General features: G+C 43.3%; 1 protein-coding gene across 19 annotated transcripts in view; it reads right to left on the bottom strand.

Moving 5' to 3' along the window:
• LIN2 (Coproporphyrinogen III oxidase) overlaps positions 1 to 20357 on the bottom strand; it is a 118982-nt gene that overhangs the window by 28820 nt on the left and 69805 nt on the right. For 18 of the 19 annotated variants that reach the window (XR_015269962.1, XR_015269965.1, XR_015269967.1 and 15 more), the window contains one exon: positions 5648 to 5746. Coding sequence is in view for 11 of the 19 variants with exons in the window: in XM_086824925.1 (XP_086681051.1) it covers positions 5648 to 5746 (99 nt within the window). In the remaining 8 variants the exon portion in view is untranslated. Of the gene's footprint in view, positions 1 to 4768; positions 5202 to 5647; positions 5747 to 20357 lie in introns of those variants that run through there. The other variant, XM_086824928.1, reaches the window with a different exon arrangement.

The following is a 20357-nucleotide window of genomic DNA, read 5'->3' as shown; positions in this document are numbered from 1 at the left end:
CCATGGGCTGAAATACATAAACTTCCTCCTCGAGGTCCCCATGTAGGAATGCAGTCTTTATGTCCAACTGGTGAACAACCCAACCACGATGTGCAGCCAATGCAATGACACACCGAAGTGTCGACATACGGGATGTAGGAGCAAATGTCTCCTCATAATCAATGCCCTTCTTCTGTGCATAGCCCTTTGCAACTAGACGGGCTTTGTACCTGTCAATGGATCCATCTGCATGTCTTTTCAACTTGTAGACCCATTTAGTACCAATGGCTTTCTTGCCTTTGGGCAGATCAACCAAATCCCATGTTTGATTCTTTTTGATAGAATCAATCTCGTCCTGCATGGCTTTGTTCCAATGCACATTATCTCGTGCATCCACAAACGAATCAGGCTCATCATCATCCTGTAAACTGGCTGCCATAACCAGATTCAAATCCATGATGTGTGCATGCTCATTGGTCCTTGTCTCCCTACGAGTACGACCAGCAAGAGGACCCTCTAAATGGCTGTCCTGTAGTGTCCTCAAATACCATCTAGGTATATGTCTGACCTGTGGTGCCTGCTGTCCCATATTTGGTTCAGCTCCTGGCTCATTTGGCTGCTGAATTTCTGCACCACCTACATCATTTGCTGGCTGTCCATTACCCTCATGAGTTGGATCACCAACTGTGGAATGAAACTCCATGGGTAGAAGACCTTCAAATACATCATTTTCAGCCTGATTTGCCTCATAACCAGCCATGGATAATTCTGATTTTTCATCAAAAATCACATCCCGGCTGATAAATATCTTCCTGGATAGTGGGTCATATAACCTGTAGCCCTTGCTCTCACGGCTATACCCAACAAAAATGCATTTTGTGGCTTTATCATCAAGCTTCCTCCTCAACTCTTTGGGTATGTGTGCATATGCAAGGCACCCAAAGATACGAAAATGCGATACAGAAGGCTTGCGGCCATGCCAAGCCTCAAAAGGAGTAATAGAAACCAATGCCTTTGTGGGACATCGATTCAAAATATGACAAGCACACATTACTGCTTCCACCCAAAAGATATGTGGTAGTCTTTTTGCCTTTAGCATACATCTGGCCATCTCCATGAGTGACCGATTTTTCCTTTCTGCAACTCCATTCTGCTGTGGAGTGTAAGGAGTAGTATACTGATGTTTTATACCTCTACTCCCAAGAAAAGAATTCAGCACATGTGACATATATTCCCCCCCTCGGTCAGAACGGAGAGTCTTCACCTTGCATCCAGACTCTGTCTCAGCAAGTGCCACAAAGGCCAAAAATGCATCATATACCTGTGATTTCTGTGTCAAAGGATAGACCCAGCATATACGTGAGAAGTCATCAATAAATGTTGCAAAATAAAAGCAACCACCTAATGACTTCGTCTGCATGGGACCACAAAGATCACTGTGTATAAGTTGCAACTTTGCAGTTGCTCTTAGAGCCTGATCACGTGGGAAGGAAAACCTGTGCATTTTTCCCAAAATACATCCTTCACAAATGTGATCTGGAGGCTTCTCCATGAGAGGTAGATCTGTAAACATATTATGTCGCTGCATAAGCATAAGACTACCAAAATTTACATGCCCCATGCGAGCATGCCATAACTCCGCATCAACCATAGCTGGAGTAAGAGTGAATGCATGATAAGCAGACTGATCCACTGGCTGAAATGCATCCAACTCATAAAGTCCATGACATAATGTACCAGTAAGCATCAAGGTCAAGGCATTTGCTTTGTCTCTGACCATGCATTTATCATCATCAAAGTGGACTTGCATTCCACAATGTGCTAAAGAAGAAATGGACAACAAATTCTTCTTTATCCCTGGTACATATAAGGCATCTGTAAGGCGGAGAATGGAGCCATCAATGGCTGTAAGCTGAATCTCCCCAATGCCACACACTGGATATGAAGCATTGTTAGCACACTGAACAGTTTTGCCAACAGGGGCAGGGCCAACATGACTAAACAAATCCCTGCGAGATGTGATATGCTTTGAGGCACCACTATCAAAATACCAAGTACATGCATGCTCTGTCATACTGAGTGCCTGTGAAGACCAAGAGGCATCATAGCTGCATGTATAGAAACAGTAATCCCTGTCCTCAACAAAAGAAGCAGTCTCTGGAGGAGCTTTAGGAGCATCATTAACAGACATCCCAGCTTCCTTTGCCTTCTCTTTGGCAATCCTCTTCCTACATTCCGTGATGTAGTGACCTGGCTTCTTACAATAATGACATTTGCCCTTCTTCTTGGGCTGTCCATCACTTTTCTTGGTATCCTGTGAAGAACCACCATCACCTGAATTTTGATTTGCACTCTTTGGCTGAGATTTCCCTTTCCCCTTTTGACCTGTAGTAAATGCTTGTTCAGCATTTGTGTTCATATTCATATTCTTCCTCATTTGCTCCTCTTGTAATAAGAGAGCAACAAGTTCCTGATACTTGAGGGGTTCAACAGCATTCCTCATGCTGAGGTTCAAAGAGGTATGGAAAGCCAAGTAAGATCTTGGCAAAGAGTGCAAGATGGTGGACACAAGCTGTGTCTCAGGAATAATCTCATCCACATTGATGAGTTGCTCTCTCAAATCCTGCAGCTTGTTCAAGTGGCTAGACATATCATCTCCTTCATTCATTTTCTGATTTTCCAGCTCTCTTTTCAAAAATGAGATCCTAGCCTCATTACGAGCAGCATACATCTGCTCCAAAGTCACCCATGCATTCTGTGAAGAGCCAGCTGACCGAATATGAGGTATAATGGACCTCTGAACTGACAATGCAATGAGTGACAATGCTTGTGCATCCCTGGCATCCCATGTCTTTTGAGCATTTGTTCTCTGAACAGGCAATGGCTGTCCTGGAGCCTGTACCTGTTGTCCTCGTCCACGAGCACCCCCTTGAGGAGGAGTCTCTGGAGCCAATGGACCTGGACGTGGTTCATCACCACTAACAAAATCCCAAAGACCTTTTGCCACAAGCACATTCTTCAGCATAAAACTCCATAAGGAGTAGTTCGTGCCATCCAATTTGTCTTCCTTAGACAAATATGTGAATACATCACTTTGCTGCTGATTTGCCATTATGCTTTACGCACAATGTTGTACCTGTTTACCAAAAAACCCAAAAGCAAAAAAACCTGATAACAACTGTACTCCACTGAATACAGTTCACCCAAATCTGCCTGCACTCTCAATCCTCTGAATGTGCAGCTCAATGCACCAATGACTGAGTAGAGCAGCAAATGGCGTACACAATGCCAAAATGCCCCAAAAATGCCCAAATTTGCTGCACCCAAACTGTGCAAAAAAACTGTATATTTTCTTGCTAGAAAATCTGCCTGTTGTGCCTGTATATTTTCACAGAGAAAATTCAAATGCCCAATATTCAAAATATGTAATGCTTACCACTTCTGTGCTGAGCAGAAGTTCAGTCGACTGTATTGTGCAGGTACACAGCAACTACAGTCGAGGTGCTGTACGGAAGCAGGTACGGAAGCTGAGCAGCAGGTACAGTTTTTGTGCAGGTACAGTCAAAGCAAGTACAGTCGGGTACTGAAGCAAATACACAGAATGCGCAGGTTTGTACTGTCGCCAGGTACAGTCGCCAGGTACGGAAGCAAGGGCACGCGTTGCTCTTGACTGTACGGGCAGGTACAGTAGCTGAAGGCGACTGTTTGCAGGCGGCGCTGAAGTGTTGCTGAAGACGGCGCACTGTGTACGGGCAGGTACAGTAAGCGGCGCTGACTGTACGGGCTGGTACAGTACTCTGCAGGCTGCTCTTACTGTACGGTGGCTGCACTTGACTGTACGGGATGGTACAGTCACTGAAGACAATGCAGGCGGCGCACAGGTGTACGGGCTGCAGCAGCTGAGGCCGGCGCTTGACTGAATGTGTGTATGCTGTACGGACAGCAGCTACACGTGTACTGGTTGTGTACGGGCAGGGCAGGAGTAAGCTTCTAGGCTCTGATACCAAATGAAGACTTTGAAGGATTAGGGTTAGGGTTTTCACAAGCTCAAACAGGCGTGGAAATCAAGAGATGAAGGAACACGACTCCCAATATGCTTGAATAAATGAAAAAGTGAAGTACAAGCCACATGATAGTGACCCCTAAAGGATAAGTGTTCACATGACCGGCCATAAATGTGCCGGGTGGACCAAAACACTTATAAACTGCATATAAGTGAAAATGAACTAAACTGGGGGAAAAAACCTCCACTAACTGAAGTAAAAAGTGCCCCAGTAACCTACTGATGATCACTAGCACTCCTGTGGGTGCATACACAGCATAAAACCCAACACCTCCATGGTCATGGGCGGAAGTTGCACGGTGGCTCTGATCACATGCAGAAGCGACAGGTTGAAGTGCCCTCCCCCCCAACCTTCCCTCACATTCAAGTTCAAGCTCCATAGTTTGTAAGCGTTTAAAAAAAACCGTATTTTATCATACGATAACCCAAAATTTCATATCGTACCAAAAATTCCCGTACGGTATCGTATTTTCGCACTGTGACAACTATGCACATACCGAAGCAGCGCAGCACAGGAAAAGGGAGGCGTAGGGGGTGCACACAGCAGCGCGGGTGAGTGGGCATAAACAAGCACAGCACAGCAGCACAAGGAAGGATGGCAGGAACAGAAGGGAGGGCCACCAGCACCCAACACGAACAGAGGGGGGCACGAAGGTGCTCACGCCATCTGCACACGCGCGCGCGCGCAGATGTTATTAACATCTAGAAAGATCTGAAGGATCTATGAGACCAAGAAGTCTTTACATGTAATCGATACGTAAAGTGAAGGTCAAGACAACATGAAAAAAGTAAAAAAACTAGCTACCGAAAGAAAATACAGTGCCAACCTGCTTCATAGACCCTGTTGTGTACAATTAAGTATGCAAGCAAAGAAGTTGGTGATAGATGTTTGTGCGGTATGCCACATATCAGGCTGTTGCCTCGATAGTTTGTCTCTGTGGTAGCTCAACTCCAATAGGTATAGTCCCAAGCATGTCTCATCTCTGTAATGCATCACCCATGACAAGGGCCCTTAACCCCTCCGTTAACAAATAGTGATAGAAACTGCGTAACTCATAGTAAACTGGGCATCTTCGTATGTAATGCTCCTCAGACTCGATCTCCAGTACTACATTGCCTGCATAAACACGTCTGTCTTGTGGGATGCCCTCTGCTCTCCCTGTATAAATCCGAAGGCAGTGTGAGGACACCCTCTGCTAACCAATGGAAATCCGCATGGCATGGGACGTGTCTATGGAGATAATGGAGCCTCACAATGAAACCATCCCTAGTGAACCTCAAGAAATGTTCTCTGTAGGACTGAATGTTCAGGAAATCTCGGCCAGGGATATCCATGTATGGTCAATATAATGTCTAATCAGATCAAGACAGATGATGCCGTCAGAGATCAAGGAAGGCAGAGTCCAAACTGTACTCAAAGAGGGAGATGAAGTCCATCCCAAAGCCATCTGACTCAAACCAACTCGTGGTGCGTGCATACCAACAACTGCTATGAGCATCGTGACTCCAAGGCCCAATACATATCAACACTCTTTGACTTTACAATGAAAATCAGAGAATTCTACAACAGAAGAACTTTTGTTAAGTAAGGTGCTGGAGACTTACATGATCATATTCCCATCTTGCAGTCAATGGCAGAGACATCAATATGCTTTCAATGCGGCCTCCAGTTCTCAGACCAAATGTGGTGCCTCGATCATAAACCTGGCAATGTAACTCACTTAATACTGCATTAAAATATAGTATGGCAATGAACAAAACTTTCATAAAGACACATTAAAAGCATGTACATAAACATGCCAAAGGTGGTATGACACATACCACAATTAATATACATACCCACATAAACATAAAGGCACGAAGGACAGTGCAAATCTAAAAGCAAACTGGGAACAGTTAAGTATCTGGTTTAGGAAATGATCACTTGAAAGGAGGAGTTATGTCTTTTCGTTTTTGCAAAGAGAGAGAGAGAGAGAGAGAGAGAGAGAGAGAAATGAAATGTTATATTAACGTCTTCAAAAGGCCAAAGTGACCTATGAGACCAAAGAGAGAGTTTGACACACTTACATCGGGAGGCAAAAGAATCCAGATTTGCATAGACTGTAAAGTGAGCACACCTTCAAGGCCCAAACCATAGCTGAAAACTTTTCAAACTCTTCATATCAGGTACAGCCCCAAAAAACCCCAATTTTGACAGTGAAGCGCCGGAGTGGGTGTGCCTCGCTTGACCATGACCATGAGCACAATTAAACATTTCGGCATTTACTCACAGCCATTACACAATCCACAAAGCTGAAAATAAAAATTGCACATATAACACCGCATAGAGGCCGGAATGGGCCGACCTCCTCCTTGGAGTATTTTATAACCCATGGAGAAAATATCATGTACAAGCCTTTCAGGGCCTTACTCTCCCCATGGGAGTTGCCGGATTATCCAAATACAAACCATAAACCTATCCTTCATCCAATATGATTATCCAACAAGTAGGTCCTTCCATAGGCACAGAAAACATGTATAACAACCCACATCACTGTTCCATACGCACATAAACTTGTATGACAGCCAATATGGCTCATCCACAAGCACATAAACCTGTAAACCAGCACAGTTGGCTCATCATAAACCTGTGAACCAACCCATGTGGCTCATCCATGAGCTCATAATCCTGTAGATCAGCACATGTGGCTCATCCATGAACAGCTTGTACGTCGCATAAAACCAGAAATTCCAGCAAGCTTTAGGACTGTTTTGCTTTAAAAAACAGCCATCCGGGGTGTGTAAGATGTTGTAGAGTAGTGAAAATTATCTTTAAGAGCTCCATATCGCTATCATGGGCTTAGAAATGAAGAGAAATGGTGAAAAATCAAAGTTTTCAGCCTCCAAAAACCCGCTTGAAGCTCAAACTCGTCCAAAAGTTGATTCTCTCATGTTCAAATAAGCAAGAAAATGCTACAATGCTGTGTAGAGCTGAATTGACAAGTGTGAGGACACTTGTCTCACTTTTATTCTCTTCTCTGCCACATGTCCCAAATCGAAAGACCAAAAATTCCACAATCTTCAGCTCTAAAGATATATCCCAAATGATGGCTAATTTAAAAATTGCACTTTGGCAATCCTGGATCTTTGCGGAATTAAGGCGGTACTCACACGAACGAAAATTCCATCGGAGATTGCCAAAAATAGCAACTTCCCCTAAAATTTAGGAGATAATCTCCTTGTGTTCCACCACAAGAGAAACACATGTAAGCACCATGTAGAAACCTATTTCATTGCTCAATCTCTCCCAAATCCTCAAGAGTTCACCATACATACTTTCCTTTTAACACTTGAGCTCCAAAGTCCATTTCTGAGTCCAAGAAACCATCTGGAGTGCTTGGGCCTTGCTACGAACACTTGGTCCTCTATACTGGATAATCCCATATTTCCAAAGCTTATACATTCTAGATCTTTTGAGCATCCAAAGCTCATCCACACACTATCAACTACTTATTTGCTATACTAATTCTTTCTATTTGCTACTTCCCTTAGTGCTAGGCTTCATTATGACTGAGTCTGGCCTGCATCTCCGGAGGTTTGACAGAAACTCAATACGAAGGGCTTTGTGTGAATATATGCTCTTATGTGTGTGTGTGTGTGTGTGTGTGTGTGTGTGTGTTCTACACCCACTATTGGGCACTGATGTCGTTGGTGGGGATGTCGTAGTATCTAGTCCATACTATGCATAATGGAGTTGATAGTTATATAGTCTTTTGGGTTGACTACCATGAGCATATAACAAGGACGCTCCTAAAAGGTGAAGTTGGGCATGTTCCTGGATTCATCTAGGTATTAAATATATATAGACTTCAAACCTGCTAATTGTATCTGACACCATTTTGGGCATCTCTATAATTCATGGGCAAATGCACTGCTAAAGATAGAAAGAATTAGCACAATATTAACTGGCCGCAACTCCGACGAAAACTTCACAATGTGAAATATACATGTCCACTAATACGGCTGAATTATATACCTAGATGAATCCAAGTACATGCCCAAATTAACCTTTTAGGAACGTGCATGTTATATACTCATGATATATAACATGATTATATAACTATCAACTCCATTATGCATAGTATGGACTAGATACTACGACATCCCCACTAACGTCATCAATGCCCAATAGTGGATGTAGAACATACACAAAATCCATTATTAATAGGGCAACCGAGGGACATCTTACAAAAGACATTCAAACAAAGTTTTTAAAAAGTAGTTTGAAAAATTAAGAAATAGTGGAAGTAACCAAAGTGATTCTTCCAATATAAACAAGCCAAGGGTTTTTAAAGTTTAGAACATACACAAAATCCATTATTAATAGGACAACCTCGGGACGTCTTACAAGAGACATTCAAACAAAGTTTTTAAAAAAGTAGTTTGAAAATTTAAGAAATAGTGGAAGTAACCAAAGTGATTCTTCCAATATCAACAAGCCAAGGGTTTACCACAACCTTTTGTGGTTTTCTTGTGATTGAGCATGAGAATACTATTATTAAGCATTCAAGTCTCAAGATCCACTAAGAGAATTAATTGAAGGTACGGAGATAAGTAAAATAGTTGAGGTCTATGCATCCAAGCATTTTTACAGAATGGTATGGGGCAATCAATGCTACACACTTAGAAGGCCAACACTTTGCACATTAAGGTTTCAGCTTTGCCATGAATACAAAACAAAAGAAAACAACTAACATTGGATCTATGACAAGGTCACTTACATACAAAACAAAAGAAACCACAAACAATTCTAGCATTGGTTAGCACAACATTTTAGATTTTTGATTACTTACAACTGTGGATGCTAATCCGTTGCCTTTACACACATGCACTATCCAAATCCTTCCCTTCTCATGGATAAACAATGTAGCTTTTTACTTTTAGAACCTGTTTTTGCAGAGCTAGATGTATTTTATATCAACTGTCAAAAGTTTGTCATGATAGAAACTACTAGTGAGATAGGAATTTTGATTAGTTTGATATTTTCCATAGTGTAGCTTTTTAGGTGATTCTACCATGAATAGAACTACTTCAACAATGTTATAAGAAATGACCACATATTATACAACCCCTTACGCTATAATCCATCTAAGCCACTTTGATCATTCACCCATCATTCAAATAACTTGAAACACCACCATGTAACAGCACTCTTTCTACGATCTTCAGAATAGTAGAAAACACTCACATATAGTCTACCTGTCAATTCATATCCAAATACAAGAGGACTCTCGCATTCACATACAGTAATCAAATCATATCCCCATGCTTTCTGCAACCTCCGCATCCTATCCCTGCACAATGGAAACACCTTGATATGGGATCCAAATAAGTTATACTCAATGTCAAAATATCCCCACATCATGAGCCTTCATCATTATAGCCATTGGGATCCATTAAGATGGAGAAAAGACCCCCCAAGACGCCTTTATAAAATGTATATCTCCCCATATAAGAGACAAACAGTCCATGGAAATCATGCCACATGGTCAAGAAACATCCTCCATAGATGGACCTTGCTGTCGCACATAGGAAAATGGTTGTTATGTAGCTTTATCCAAGCGTAAATGCTTCCATTTGATAAGGAACTCTTCAATGCTTCTACTCCATAACTCTCTTGTCCTTCTTCCCACAATCCTTTCCGGCTCATAAATGATTTCTCTTTCTTCATCCATAGATGGAAGCTCTTCCACTTCTTGAGGTATAGAACCCACATACTTCTTGAGATTAGATGTATGGAATACATTATGGATTCTTCTAGAATAACGGGGGTCAAGCTTATAAGTCAAATCACCAACCCTTTTGAGTACTAGGTATGGACCATAGTACTTATAAGCAAACTTGGGATTAGTGGATCCCTTGAGAGTGTTGTGGCAGCTCTTTGCTAGCCTGAAGAGAACATGATCTCATTCTTGTAGCTTCACATCATGCCTATACTCATCCCCATACTTTCCGAGCCTCCGCATCCTACGCCTCCACAATGGAGACACCTTTGTACCTCTCCCTCAACATCACTGCCCACTCCCAAATGCTTGCTAGAATTATGGCAAAATTCAACAAGATGTAGCCATTCATTCCATGAAGATTGTATGTCATGACAATAATGCCTCGGCCACATTCAGAATCATGTGTTTCATGCTCGCACGAAACACATTAATATTCATTATCACTTTGTGCGTGAGTTCATCATGTTCAAGAACGTCGAGATGGTCTTCTACCATATAACAAGCAACTCTGTAGACATCTTCACAAAGGCTCTTAGCATGGATCAGATGGAGGGGCATCTTCATCGGCTCGGTATCGGATCACAAAGGTAGTTCACCTTAAGGTGGACATTAAGGGGGGGGTGTTGGATATCAATGTTCCACCCTCATAATGTATTGTCATTGAGGGAATGTGTTAGATATCAATGCTCCACCCTCGTAATATATTGTCGTGGCATCGACTAGCTCATGGTTTAGCAGCCTGACATCCCGGTATTCACATGAGAAGGTGGCCTATGAGGCCAAATGGTTTAGAGATGGCTTGGATGAGATTTGGCACACTCCAAAATAGGCTACATGCTACATTGGATTGTTATCTCATAACAGTCCTTATAGACTTTACTCTTGGATACCCTGTCCCGATATTGAAGGGTCCGAACCCAGCCAAGGTGAGCCTGGATTGCCGTCCGAGGTGGGGATTTGCCGTGAGTTTATTCTCTAGCTTCTACTAGCATATAGCCTCCATCCTAGCAGTTCCAGATCAGCCATCCTAGCTCCTTTCACACACAAGCACATGGGTGTGGGGATATGCCATCTATTGTATCACTTCAGTAATACAATATTCTTCTGTATATCTATTATTGTGCAATTTGAGTTTTCAATGTTTTGTGCTATGAAAGATCCTACTTCTTGTGAGTGTTCTCTTGTATAAATTGTACGCTATATTCAATAACACAAGCTTTTATTTTAAGCCCTTGCTTTTTTAGAAAGCACAAAACCACATCTAGCATTTTATAAACTAAGTTGCTTCTATAAATTCAACCTTGCCCTCTTTGTTTGCAGGCTTGTGCGGGCTTAGATAAACACCTTCTCCGATTGCTGAAAATCTGTGTACCTCATCTCAACCCTCTCATCCACCCTTAAGGCTTTTCTCTAACTTTTCACTTTACAGCCTGTAACCTGTTACCTTTTTGTCACTACTTCTCTGCAAGTTCAGCATGAACGTTTTGTGTGCATCGGAACTATATGGAGTCAGTGGCAGTAATCCAGTGAAGTCATCCGACAGTAACGACATGGAGTCGCTCGGCCGTGACGACTTTGAGCATATTAAACCACGGGTATGGCTTCGTTTTTACATGCCACTAGCAATAAGGCTGGATGATAAACAAGAGAATGTTATCCAGGATCCTTTGAGGGAGGATAGCATCAGGCCCAAGCTTGATGGGTGCTCCAAGCCTTCTATCACGTGCACACCCATCCGGTGTAGTGACATGACAACATCAAGCATTCATAAGCATTTAGCAGATAGCATTCAGTATCATCGAGTATTAATCCAAACCTTAATCCATTTATCCAGGCATTAATCACAGCATAATCATGTGTTTGGGACTTATACAGCAGCAGAAAGCGTGTATTAGCATTTAGGCCATTTAATGGCATCAGGTCCGGCCTGTTACAGCCAGCCGACAGCAGCTTATCAACAGCCAACAGCATTTAATAGTTTTTATTGCAGGTCGTGAAGGTGCAAAAGGCAGCCGACTGCAGTAAAGGTACCCAACCAGCAGCAGCTCACCATATAAATAGAGCTGCATCATTTAAGAATTAGATATCTGGATCTTCTTAGCATTTTCTTTCCTAGGAGACAAGGGGATACAGTTCAGCAGTCAGCATCACAAGCAGCAGTAGCACATTCAGCATCTAGCAGTCAGCTTTCAGCATATAGTCAGCATTCAATTCATCTCCTGCCTCCTACATAGAACATCAGCATTTGGAGAAGGAATCACCCATCATCATCATCATTCAGTATATCTCTCTCCCGAGAAGGATATTCGTTGTAACCATTCATTTAATATAGCTAAATTGTAATGCAATGACCACTTTGTCTATCTCTTAAGTGTAACATGCAGCGGAAGTCTTCATATTCGAGGATCCTGTCACACAAATGCTCACACCGTCTTCTGTATCCTGAGTTTCGCCTTAATTGTAAGCTTCATCCCAATAATAACTAGGCATAGACTTCTCTATCAACACGGCTTTAACAATTTTTGGCAATGTGCCAATTCTTCCTTTGCAACACCATTAATCCTTGGATTTTATCTTGTTGTTACTTGTCCATGATAGTTGTCCATGAGTCTTTAAAAACTTATCAACTTTTAAGACTTAGCACCTTATCACTTCTCAAGGCTTTGATCTTGTAGTTACACTGGTTCTTTACCAATGCTTTGAACTCAATAATTTTTTTAAAAGCTTTGCTGTTGTGCTTAAGAAAATAAATCAATATGAGAGAGAGAGAGAGAGATGAGAACTGTACACCGTATGGGGTCCCAAATTACCCACTGAAGAGCCCCTATCCCATTACCGAGATAGTATTTGCTTTATTATCTTTAAAGAGACTGACGGTGTGACTGACGATAAGCCAAACGCAAGACCCTCTAAAGACCAACTGTTGCGCTGAACTGTGCACTGTTGTAGAAGAACCAAAGATGTCCAATCTTGAGCCTATGCACTCTTCCCAATGGTATGAGGGCGGGATGCAAAGCTAGGGCTGAGAGAGGGCTGTTTAGGACTGTTCTAGACTGTATATGAATGCTGTAAATGAATGAGAATGCTGCGTTTTACCTTCACCAAGTGGCTGGAGCAAAACGATGACTGAATGAATGCTGAACACTGCATGGATGCAGAAAACGCAAGGTTTACTGCTGACTGAATGCTGTGAACTGATGGCTGAATGCTGTGACTGATGAGTTTGCTGTAGGAGGGCTGAATGCACAAGCGTTGATGCTCCTCTTGCTGAAGGATGCTATGCTTCTCCAAAATGCATGGATCTGAGGTGGATGCAAGGCTGAATGGTATGCGCCAGAATGCTCCTTGACTGAATTATGAGATGAATGAGGGAATGGGTCAAGCCCTCCTATTTATACTAGTTATATAGCCAGTCGGTTGGCACTAGATGCTGGCCGACTTCTCCACAAACATTAAATTCTTAATGATGATGTATAAATGCTGAAAATGATGGAAAAAATACCAAAAAATCATAGATAAATCCTAGATAATTCCTCGATGCTATCTGAGGTTCCTGCAATGGTCTAGATGCTATGCACGAATGATGTGCAATATGCAAGATGCTTTCTGATGCAAACCCTAAGGTTTCTACTGACTGTATATGCATGAATGTGTCTCTTTAAGTGGGTTAAGGCACTTAGACTGACTGACTATGGCTAAGAATTACATAGCTCGTGGGTTAAGGCACTTAGACTGACTGACTATGGTTAAGGCACTTAGACTGACTGACTGACTATGGCTAAGAATTACATAGCTCGTGCCGACTTATCCTGGACTCAGGATATACAATGGGGTCACGGCGTACGACAAATATCATCCTACTGGGTTCTAATAATGTACAGATGTTGCACTGCTGATGATGAGCCAGTTTGTCACCATGCACTACAGTGCAGAGTGCATGTGACATTCCCTCCTGCTTAGCTTGGCGGCAGGTTCATGGCTTCCAAGTAGTCCCCCAACAACTGGGGGTACTCTTGAAAGAACTCCCCGTCTAGCCATACGGCTTCGTGGGTACCTCGATCTCGGAATTTCGTATAGAACTGACGTATCCGTCGATCGGAACCATGCTTCCAACGATGAAGAAGAATCTGCTCGGGCTCAATGACTTAAGCTTCGTCTACCACGTCTGGCTGTTGTTCATCTGAAACATCAAACATTTCTAGACCAACATATGGTTTTAGCCAAGAAACATGGAAAACATCATGCATTGTCCAATTGGTAGCCAACTTTAACTTCATGGAGACATCACTTAAGTTTTTGACTATCGGAAAAGGGCTAAAACTACGGAATGAAAGGTTGGGACAAAGTTTGCCCACTTGTTTCAATCTTTGTTTCATGATACGCAAATACACCCTATCCCCTTTCTTGAAGTGGATATCTTGTCTAAACTTACTGGCATGTCTATGACCTGAATAATGGCCAGACTCAAAACTAAGAGCCAAACTATGTTAAGTACCAAACTCTGCGGAGTCGACATACTGATCTCCTATGCTTTTTAAGTCTTTTCCAGAGATGTTGAGAATGATAGACTCCTGACTGGTCTGGATGCTGGTCTTTTTACTAAGAACATCTGCTATTGGGTTATGCTGACCAGGGATGTACTTGATCATTCCTCTAATCTGGTGGAAGAGCTGACCTTGGCTAGTGTGCGGATCACTCCACTGGGCACTTGGCATCGTCGGGAGCCACTTAAGTGCTTGGTGGTCTCTGGTGACTGTGAAAATGCGTCCATAAGGAATAGGTTTCAAATGTTTGAGGAATGACTGCTGTTCCAGCTTGCCTTTGAAAGTCTTGGAAAGACAAGAGGAAAACTTGCTAGGAGGTTCTGCTAACTGTGGGATACTAGGTGGGAGATCATCATTAAAAATGTCTGAATGAGAAAGGAGATCTGCCAAACTGAGGGACTGAAGCAGATGAGACAGCGGTTATCGATGAGATAGAAACTGTCTGAGCATAAACCAATGCTCTTTCTGCTCCCTTGTGGATAGCTCATCGAGCCTGAGATAAGAAATCATAGGAATACCTGACGAAACCACTAGATTCCTTAGATCATGTCACATCCCAAAAGAGGAGAAACAATGAAATCTCACTAGAATGAGGTCTTTTGAACCTGAAAAGAAAACTGTTGTGCCCGTTGAGATATGTGGGTGTGGAGACCAGGTGTAGACCCGTCTACCTCCAAATGATAGGGCATTAAGGTACAGCTCACATTGGTAGCCAACTGGGGAGAGATGGCGTCCTCAGAACTGCCCATGTCAAAAAGGATTATGAACTGGCGGCTCTTGGCAGAGCCATAAGCTCGGATTAGGCTTTTCTGTGTGGTTGTAGCCTCACCCTCCTCCTTAGCATCAAGTACCACAGATGGCATGGCATGCATAGAAGGTAAGATCTGAACCGCATTGGTGGTAGCAAACGGGTCTGAAGGAGCGGGGGATACTGCGGAAACTGTGGTAGATGGCTCTTTGGAGGCTTGCTGCACTTGTCTTTTTAAACAATCCTACTTACCATGCCTTATGATGTGACAAAAAAAAAACATATGTTTTCTGACTGATACTTCTTTTGCTCCTCTGGAGGAAGATAGCCTCCAGTGATGCCTGCTTGAGTCTTTTCCTCGGGGGTTTACTTAGGCTTGGATTCTTTACCCCCTGAACTAGAGCTAGGACTATTGTCTGTCTTATTGTCTGTAGAAGACGAATTACCCTTCCCCGGTTGGGGTTTGATACTGGACTGTGATAACTGCTTGCGCTTGCCTCTGTTCATCTTCATTTCTTCATTCTAAGCGAGAGTCAAAGCCCGATCATATGAACTGGGTTCAGAGTTACAATCTGTGAACCGAATGTTGAATCCAATCAACGAATGAATTGCTCCATCTTGGCCTGCGAAGATAACCCTAACTGCTGTGCTAAAGTAATAACCTTTCCGGAAAACTGAAGCATTGGGGATCCGTTCTATCTGAATCCATAGAACTCATCTTTCAGACCGGTCATGTACTGGGGCGGAAGGAACCTGGTCTTCAGGTCATGGACAAAGGTATCCCAGCTAAAAGCTGTGACACCTGTGGTCTGGTCTGTATAAAGATTAGACCAATGCTCCCATCAAGTGACTCCCTCACCAGTGAAATGGGGAGCCGCTACGTGGACTCTATCCTGAGAATCTGTGATCCTGGCCAATGGAAAATGAGCAGTAAATTGATGAATAAACTGATTTACTGCTAAATGATCACACTTACCATCATACTTAATGAAATTAGGTTGACTACGAATGACGGTAGTTGATGCTGCGGACTGCTGACTGGTGGCACCTAAGGCTGGGGATGCTAAAGAGAGGTGCTAGTATCTACAAATGACAGTAGTTGATGCTACAGACTGCTGACTGGTGGCACCTGAGATTGGGGATGCTGAAGAGAGGTGCTAGTATCTAAGATGGATAGCCTCCTTTTTCCTTTGGTGCTCGAGTAACATACGTTCTCGATCGAGCTTTCGTTGGTGCTCCCGAACGGCGAGTTCAGCCTAACGCCGCTCTTCGTCGATCCTGGGTTGGGCTTCCTCATAGTCCCGTCTTTCTACTTTTTCTTGCTGCTATCTAGCTTCTGCTTCTGCTTTTTCTTCTCTCCTTCGAGCCTTATCTTCTCTCCTTTGTTGTTCCATCTGAGAGAAGAGCGAGATGTAGTCGGGGCTGCTGGAGGCGGAGGAGGACGTGCTGCTGCTACCTCCAAGAGTTGGAGACGCTCCATGAGCAGCTGAATCTGAGCTCTAAGAAGAGCTCTGGTGTCTCCGGTGGGCGGAAGAAAAAAGTCTCCTTCGAGGGAGACGTCTTCCGGCTGATGAGTACTCTCCTCTGTAAACATGATGCTGAAGTCGGTAATGATGCTGAAGTCGGTAGTCGTGCCGGAACGCAATCTGACCATCCAAGGATGCCCTCACGCTAGGATACGGTGTGTGTGTGGACAAGATGAATCCGATGCCAATGTAACATGCAGCGGAAGTCTTCGTATTGGAGGATCCTGTCACACAAATGCTCACACCGCCTTCTGTATCCTGAGTTTCGCCAGTTTAGCAATCCACTTTAATACTTCAAACTTTAGAGAGATATGAGAGACATAGATGAGAACTGTACACCGTATGGGGTACCCAATTACCCACTGAAGGGCCCCCTATCCCGTTACCGTGATAGTATTTGCTTTATTATCTTTAAAGAGACTGATGGTGTGACTAACGATAAGCCAAACGCAAGACCTATGAAGACCAAGTGTTGGGCTGAACTGTGCATTGTTGTAGAAGCATCTCGAGCCTATGCACTCTTCCCAATGGCATGAGGGAGAGATGCAAAGCTAGGGCTGAGAAAGGGGCTGTTTGGAACTGTTCTAGACTGTATATGAATGCTGTTAATGAATGAGAATGCTGCGTTTTACCTTCACCAAGTGGCTAGAGCAAAACGATGACTGAATGAATGCTGAAAACTACATGGATGCAAAAAACACAAGGTTTACTGATGGCTAAATGCTGTGAACTGATGGCTGAAGGCTGTGGACTGATGCGTTTGCTGTAGGAGGGCTGAATGCACAAGCGTTGATGCTCCTCTTGCTGAAGGATGCTACGCTTCTCCAAAACGCATGGATCTGAGGTGGATGCAAGGCTGAATAGTATGCGCCTAAATGCTCCTTGACTGAATTATGAGATGAATGAGGGAATGGGTCAAGCCCTCCTATTTATACTAGTCATATAGCCAGTCGGTTGGCACTAGATGCTGGCCGTCTGCTCCATAAACATTAAATGCTTAATGATGTATAAATGCTGAAAATGATGGAAAAAATACCAGAAAAATCCTAGATAAATCCTCAATAATTCCTACATGCTATCGGAGGTTCCTGCAATGGTCTAGATGCTATGCATGAATGATGTGCAATATGCAAGATGCCTTCTAATGCAAACCCTAAGGTTTCTACTGACTGTATATGCATGCATGGTTAGTTAGTACGAAAGGTACGGTACGGTACGGTACGATAAAATACGGTACTAATTGGTACCTTAAAATTTTTTGAGGTGCGGTACGATATTAGTACGTTTTTTTTTATAAAAATACTTCCTAAACTTAAAAATTGTAGACAAGAAGTTACAAAATAGTAGAACCATGAACATAATGTCATCATGCCATTAGAGTACAAAATTGCTACAAAAGGATAGGCCAAAAACTCATGGCATGGGCGACCGCCAACATGCGTACATACATGATACTACATACTACAATACATCATCGATGGGCTAGAAGGAGATAGATGCCCAATGCCTAGAGAGCTATAACATATCAAAAGTCTACATCATCACCAACATCTGCATGATCATCAACATGATCACTACTAGAGTGTCCATCAAGAGAGTTCTCTGAAGAGGACTCTTCGAAGGTGGACGAGACACTCTGGGGATCATTCTCGCTAAGTAGGTTGCCATCATTATCAAACAAGGGCTCTCTAGGCAGTGGGGTATCATCATGAGGGGGCAATGGAATATCATCATGAAGGCGGGGATTGGAGCTCGAGGATCCCCGCCTCACATATGTGCGAAGGCCACCCTTTGCCGATGCCGAAGGCGGAGGCCTATGAACTCCAACTGCTCGGGCCCCCGTCCATGCTGACTCCTGGTGCTGCGAGTATCTGCTGCCACAAGCTCACTATAGAGCTCCATGAAGATTGCCTCGTCCTCCTCATCAGGCAATATGATCGCTTGCCTAATATGGCAATGGCAAGTGCACACGCTGACAAACAGCTCCCTATAGGCTGCAAATGGCGATGAATGGCTCTCTAGAAGACTGAAATTGCTCCACGCAACAGCAACAACAACAACGACGACGACGACGACGACGACGACACCCAAAAAAAAAACGTACGGTATCGTACGAATCCGTACGGTACCGTACCGTACAGCAAGTACGTACGATTTCAGTCGTACGACGTACGGAACTAAGCCTGTATGCATGAATGCGTCTCTTTAAGTGGGTTAAGAGACTTAGAGTGACTGACTGACTGACTATGGCTGAGAATGACCTATGTAGCTCGTGCCTAACTTATCCTGGACTGAGGATATACAATGGGGTCATACGACAAATATCATCCTATTGGGTTCTAATAATGTATAGATGTAACACTACTGATGATGAGCCAGTTTGTCACCATGCACTACAGTGCAGAGTGCATGTGACATTAAGTGTTATTAAGTGAAGTTTAGTTAAGCCTAAGGTTGTTTTACTACAATCAATCCCCCACATGTCACATTGGTGTCAGAGCGTTACAAGGTAACCAGCCCAAGATCATTCTCATTCCCAAAGTCATTCAATAAGTCAACATGTTAGTCGCTTCCGCTCAATTAAATCCAGTTCTCAAGATCTTGCAGACCATCCTCACGGTTTTCCCCTTAGGCATGCATCAGTAACCATTCCATCTGCATTCTTACACAACATATAGTGTTGCACAGGGCTTGCATCAGCATAGTAGTCATCCTAGCAGTCAGTCTAGCATCTCGCAAGGGGTTTTCTATAATTTGGTTGAGCACAATGCTAATCAATACACTTAAATACACTAAGATTTGACATTAAATGCCCTAAATGATAATACATGCTTTGTGCTGCTGTTGTTGCTGCATAAGTCCCAAACACATGATTATGCTGTGATTAATGCCTCGATAAATGGATTAAGGTTTGGATTAATACTTGATGATGTTGAACGCTATCTGCTAAATGCTTGATGATGCCATGTCACTTGTACACGTGTGCATGTGACATTCCCCTCTGCTAAACTGTTGCAAGGTGGTACACATGGCAACCTTTGGACTCCTCTGCTTATCCTCCTCTATTGAAACCATTGCCCCCTTCTGACTTCTTCTATCGGGATTGAGGTTGACTGCAGGAGTTGAATCCTTTGAGCCGAAGACTTGTCTACTACGGAAACTAGGCAAATGCTGATAGATTTGCTAGGAAAACTTGAGTCACCACTGACCTGTCTCTGTGGAATCCTTTCAGACACCATCTTCGTCATTCGTGAACCTCTGAACCTCATGAGGCGATGTTGGAGCAAACTTTCGCCTTCTTATGTGAAAGAGAACTCCCTGCCAGTTGAAAATGTCACCATTTGGCCACCCAATTGGTCCACCCGTGCTTTCTCATCATATATGTACATTGGACTAGTGTCCATGGCAGTTGTATATGCCGGGGATTGATGCCACTCGTGTGATACTGTGGACTTGGCTTTCCGTTGGGACTCGTGCCTCTGTGTACATGCCCGGAAATGCCAGGTGGATTGGTGTTCTATTGGGCTTGGTAGTTCGTGTACTTGCCTGGAGCACGTCGATTTTGGTATAGTCTCATGAACGGGGATTGTCCATACCAATGCTGCATTGCATAGTATCTTTATGTGCTTGCTTGAAATTGAAATTGCATACTGTTTTCATGCTTGCTTGATCAATGTGTAGTTCCGGGTAAGGGGACGCCTGCCCGCGAACCGTGCGTGTGAAACTGTCTGC

Source organism: Cibotium barometz, chromosome 31, assembly GCF_041138505.1.
Source record: "Cibotium barometz isolate CiBa-2024 chromosome 31, ASM4113850v1, whole genome shotgun sequence".
NCBI classification, from domain to species: domain Eukaryota; kingdom Viridiplantae; phylum Streptophyta; class Polypodiopsida; order Cyatheales; family Cibotiaceae; genus Cibotium; species Cibotium barometz.
The sequence above is the reverse complement of the archived record's forward strand: the minus strand, read 5'-3'. Positions and strand labels throughout refer to the sequence as shown.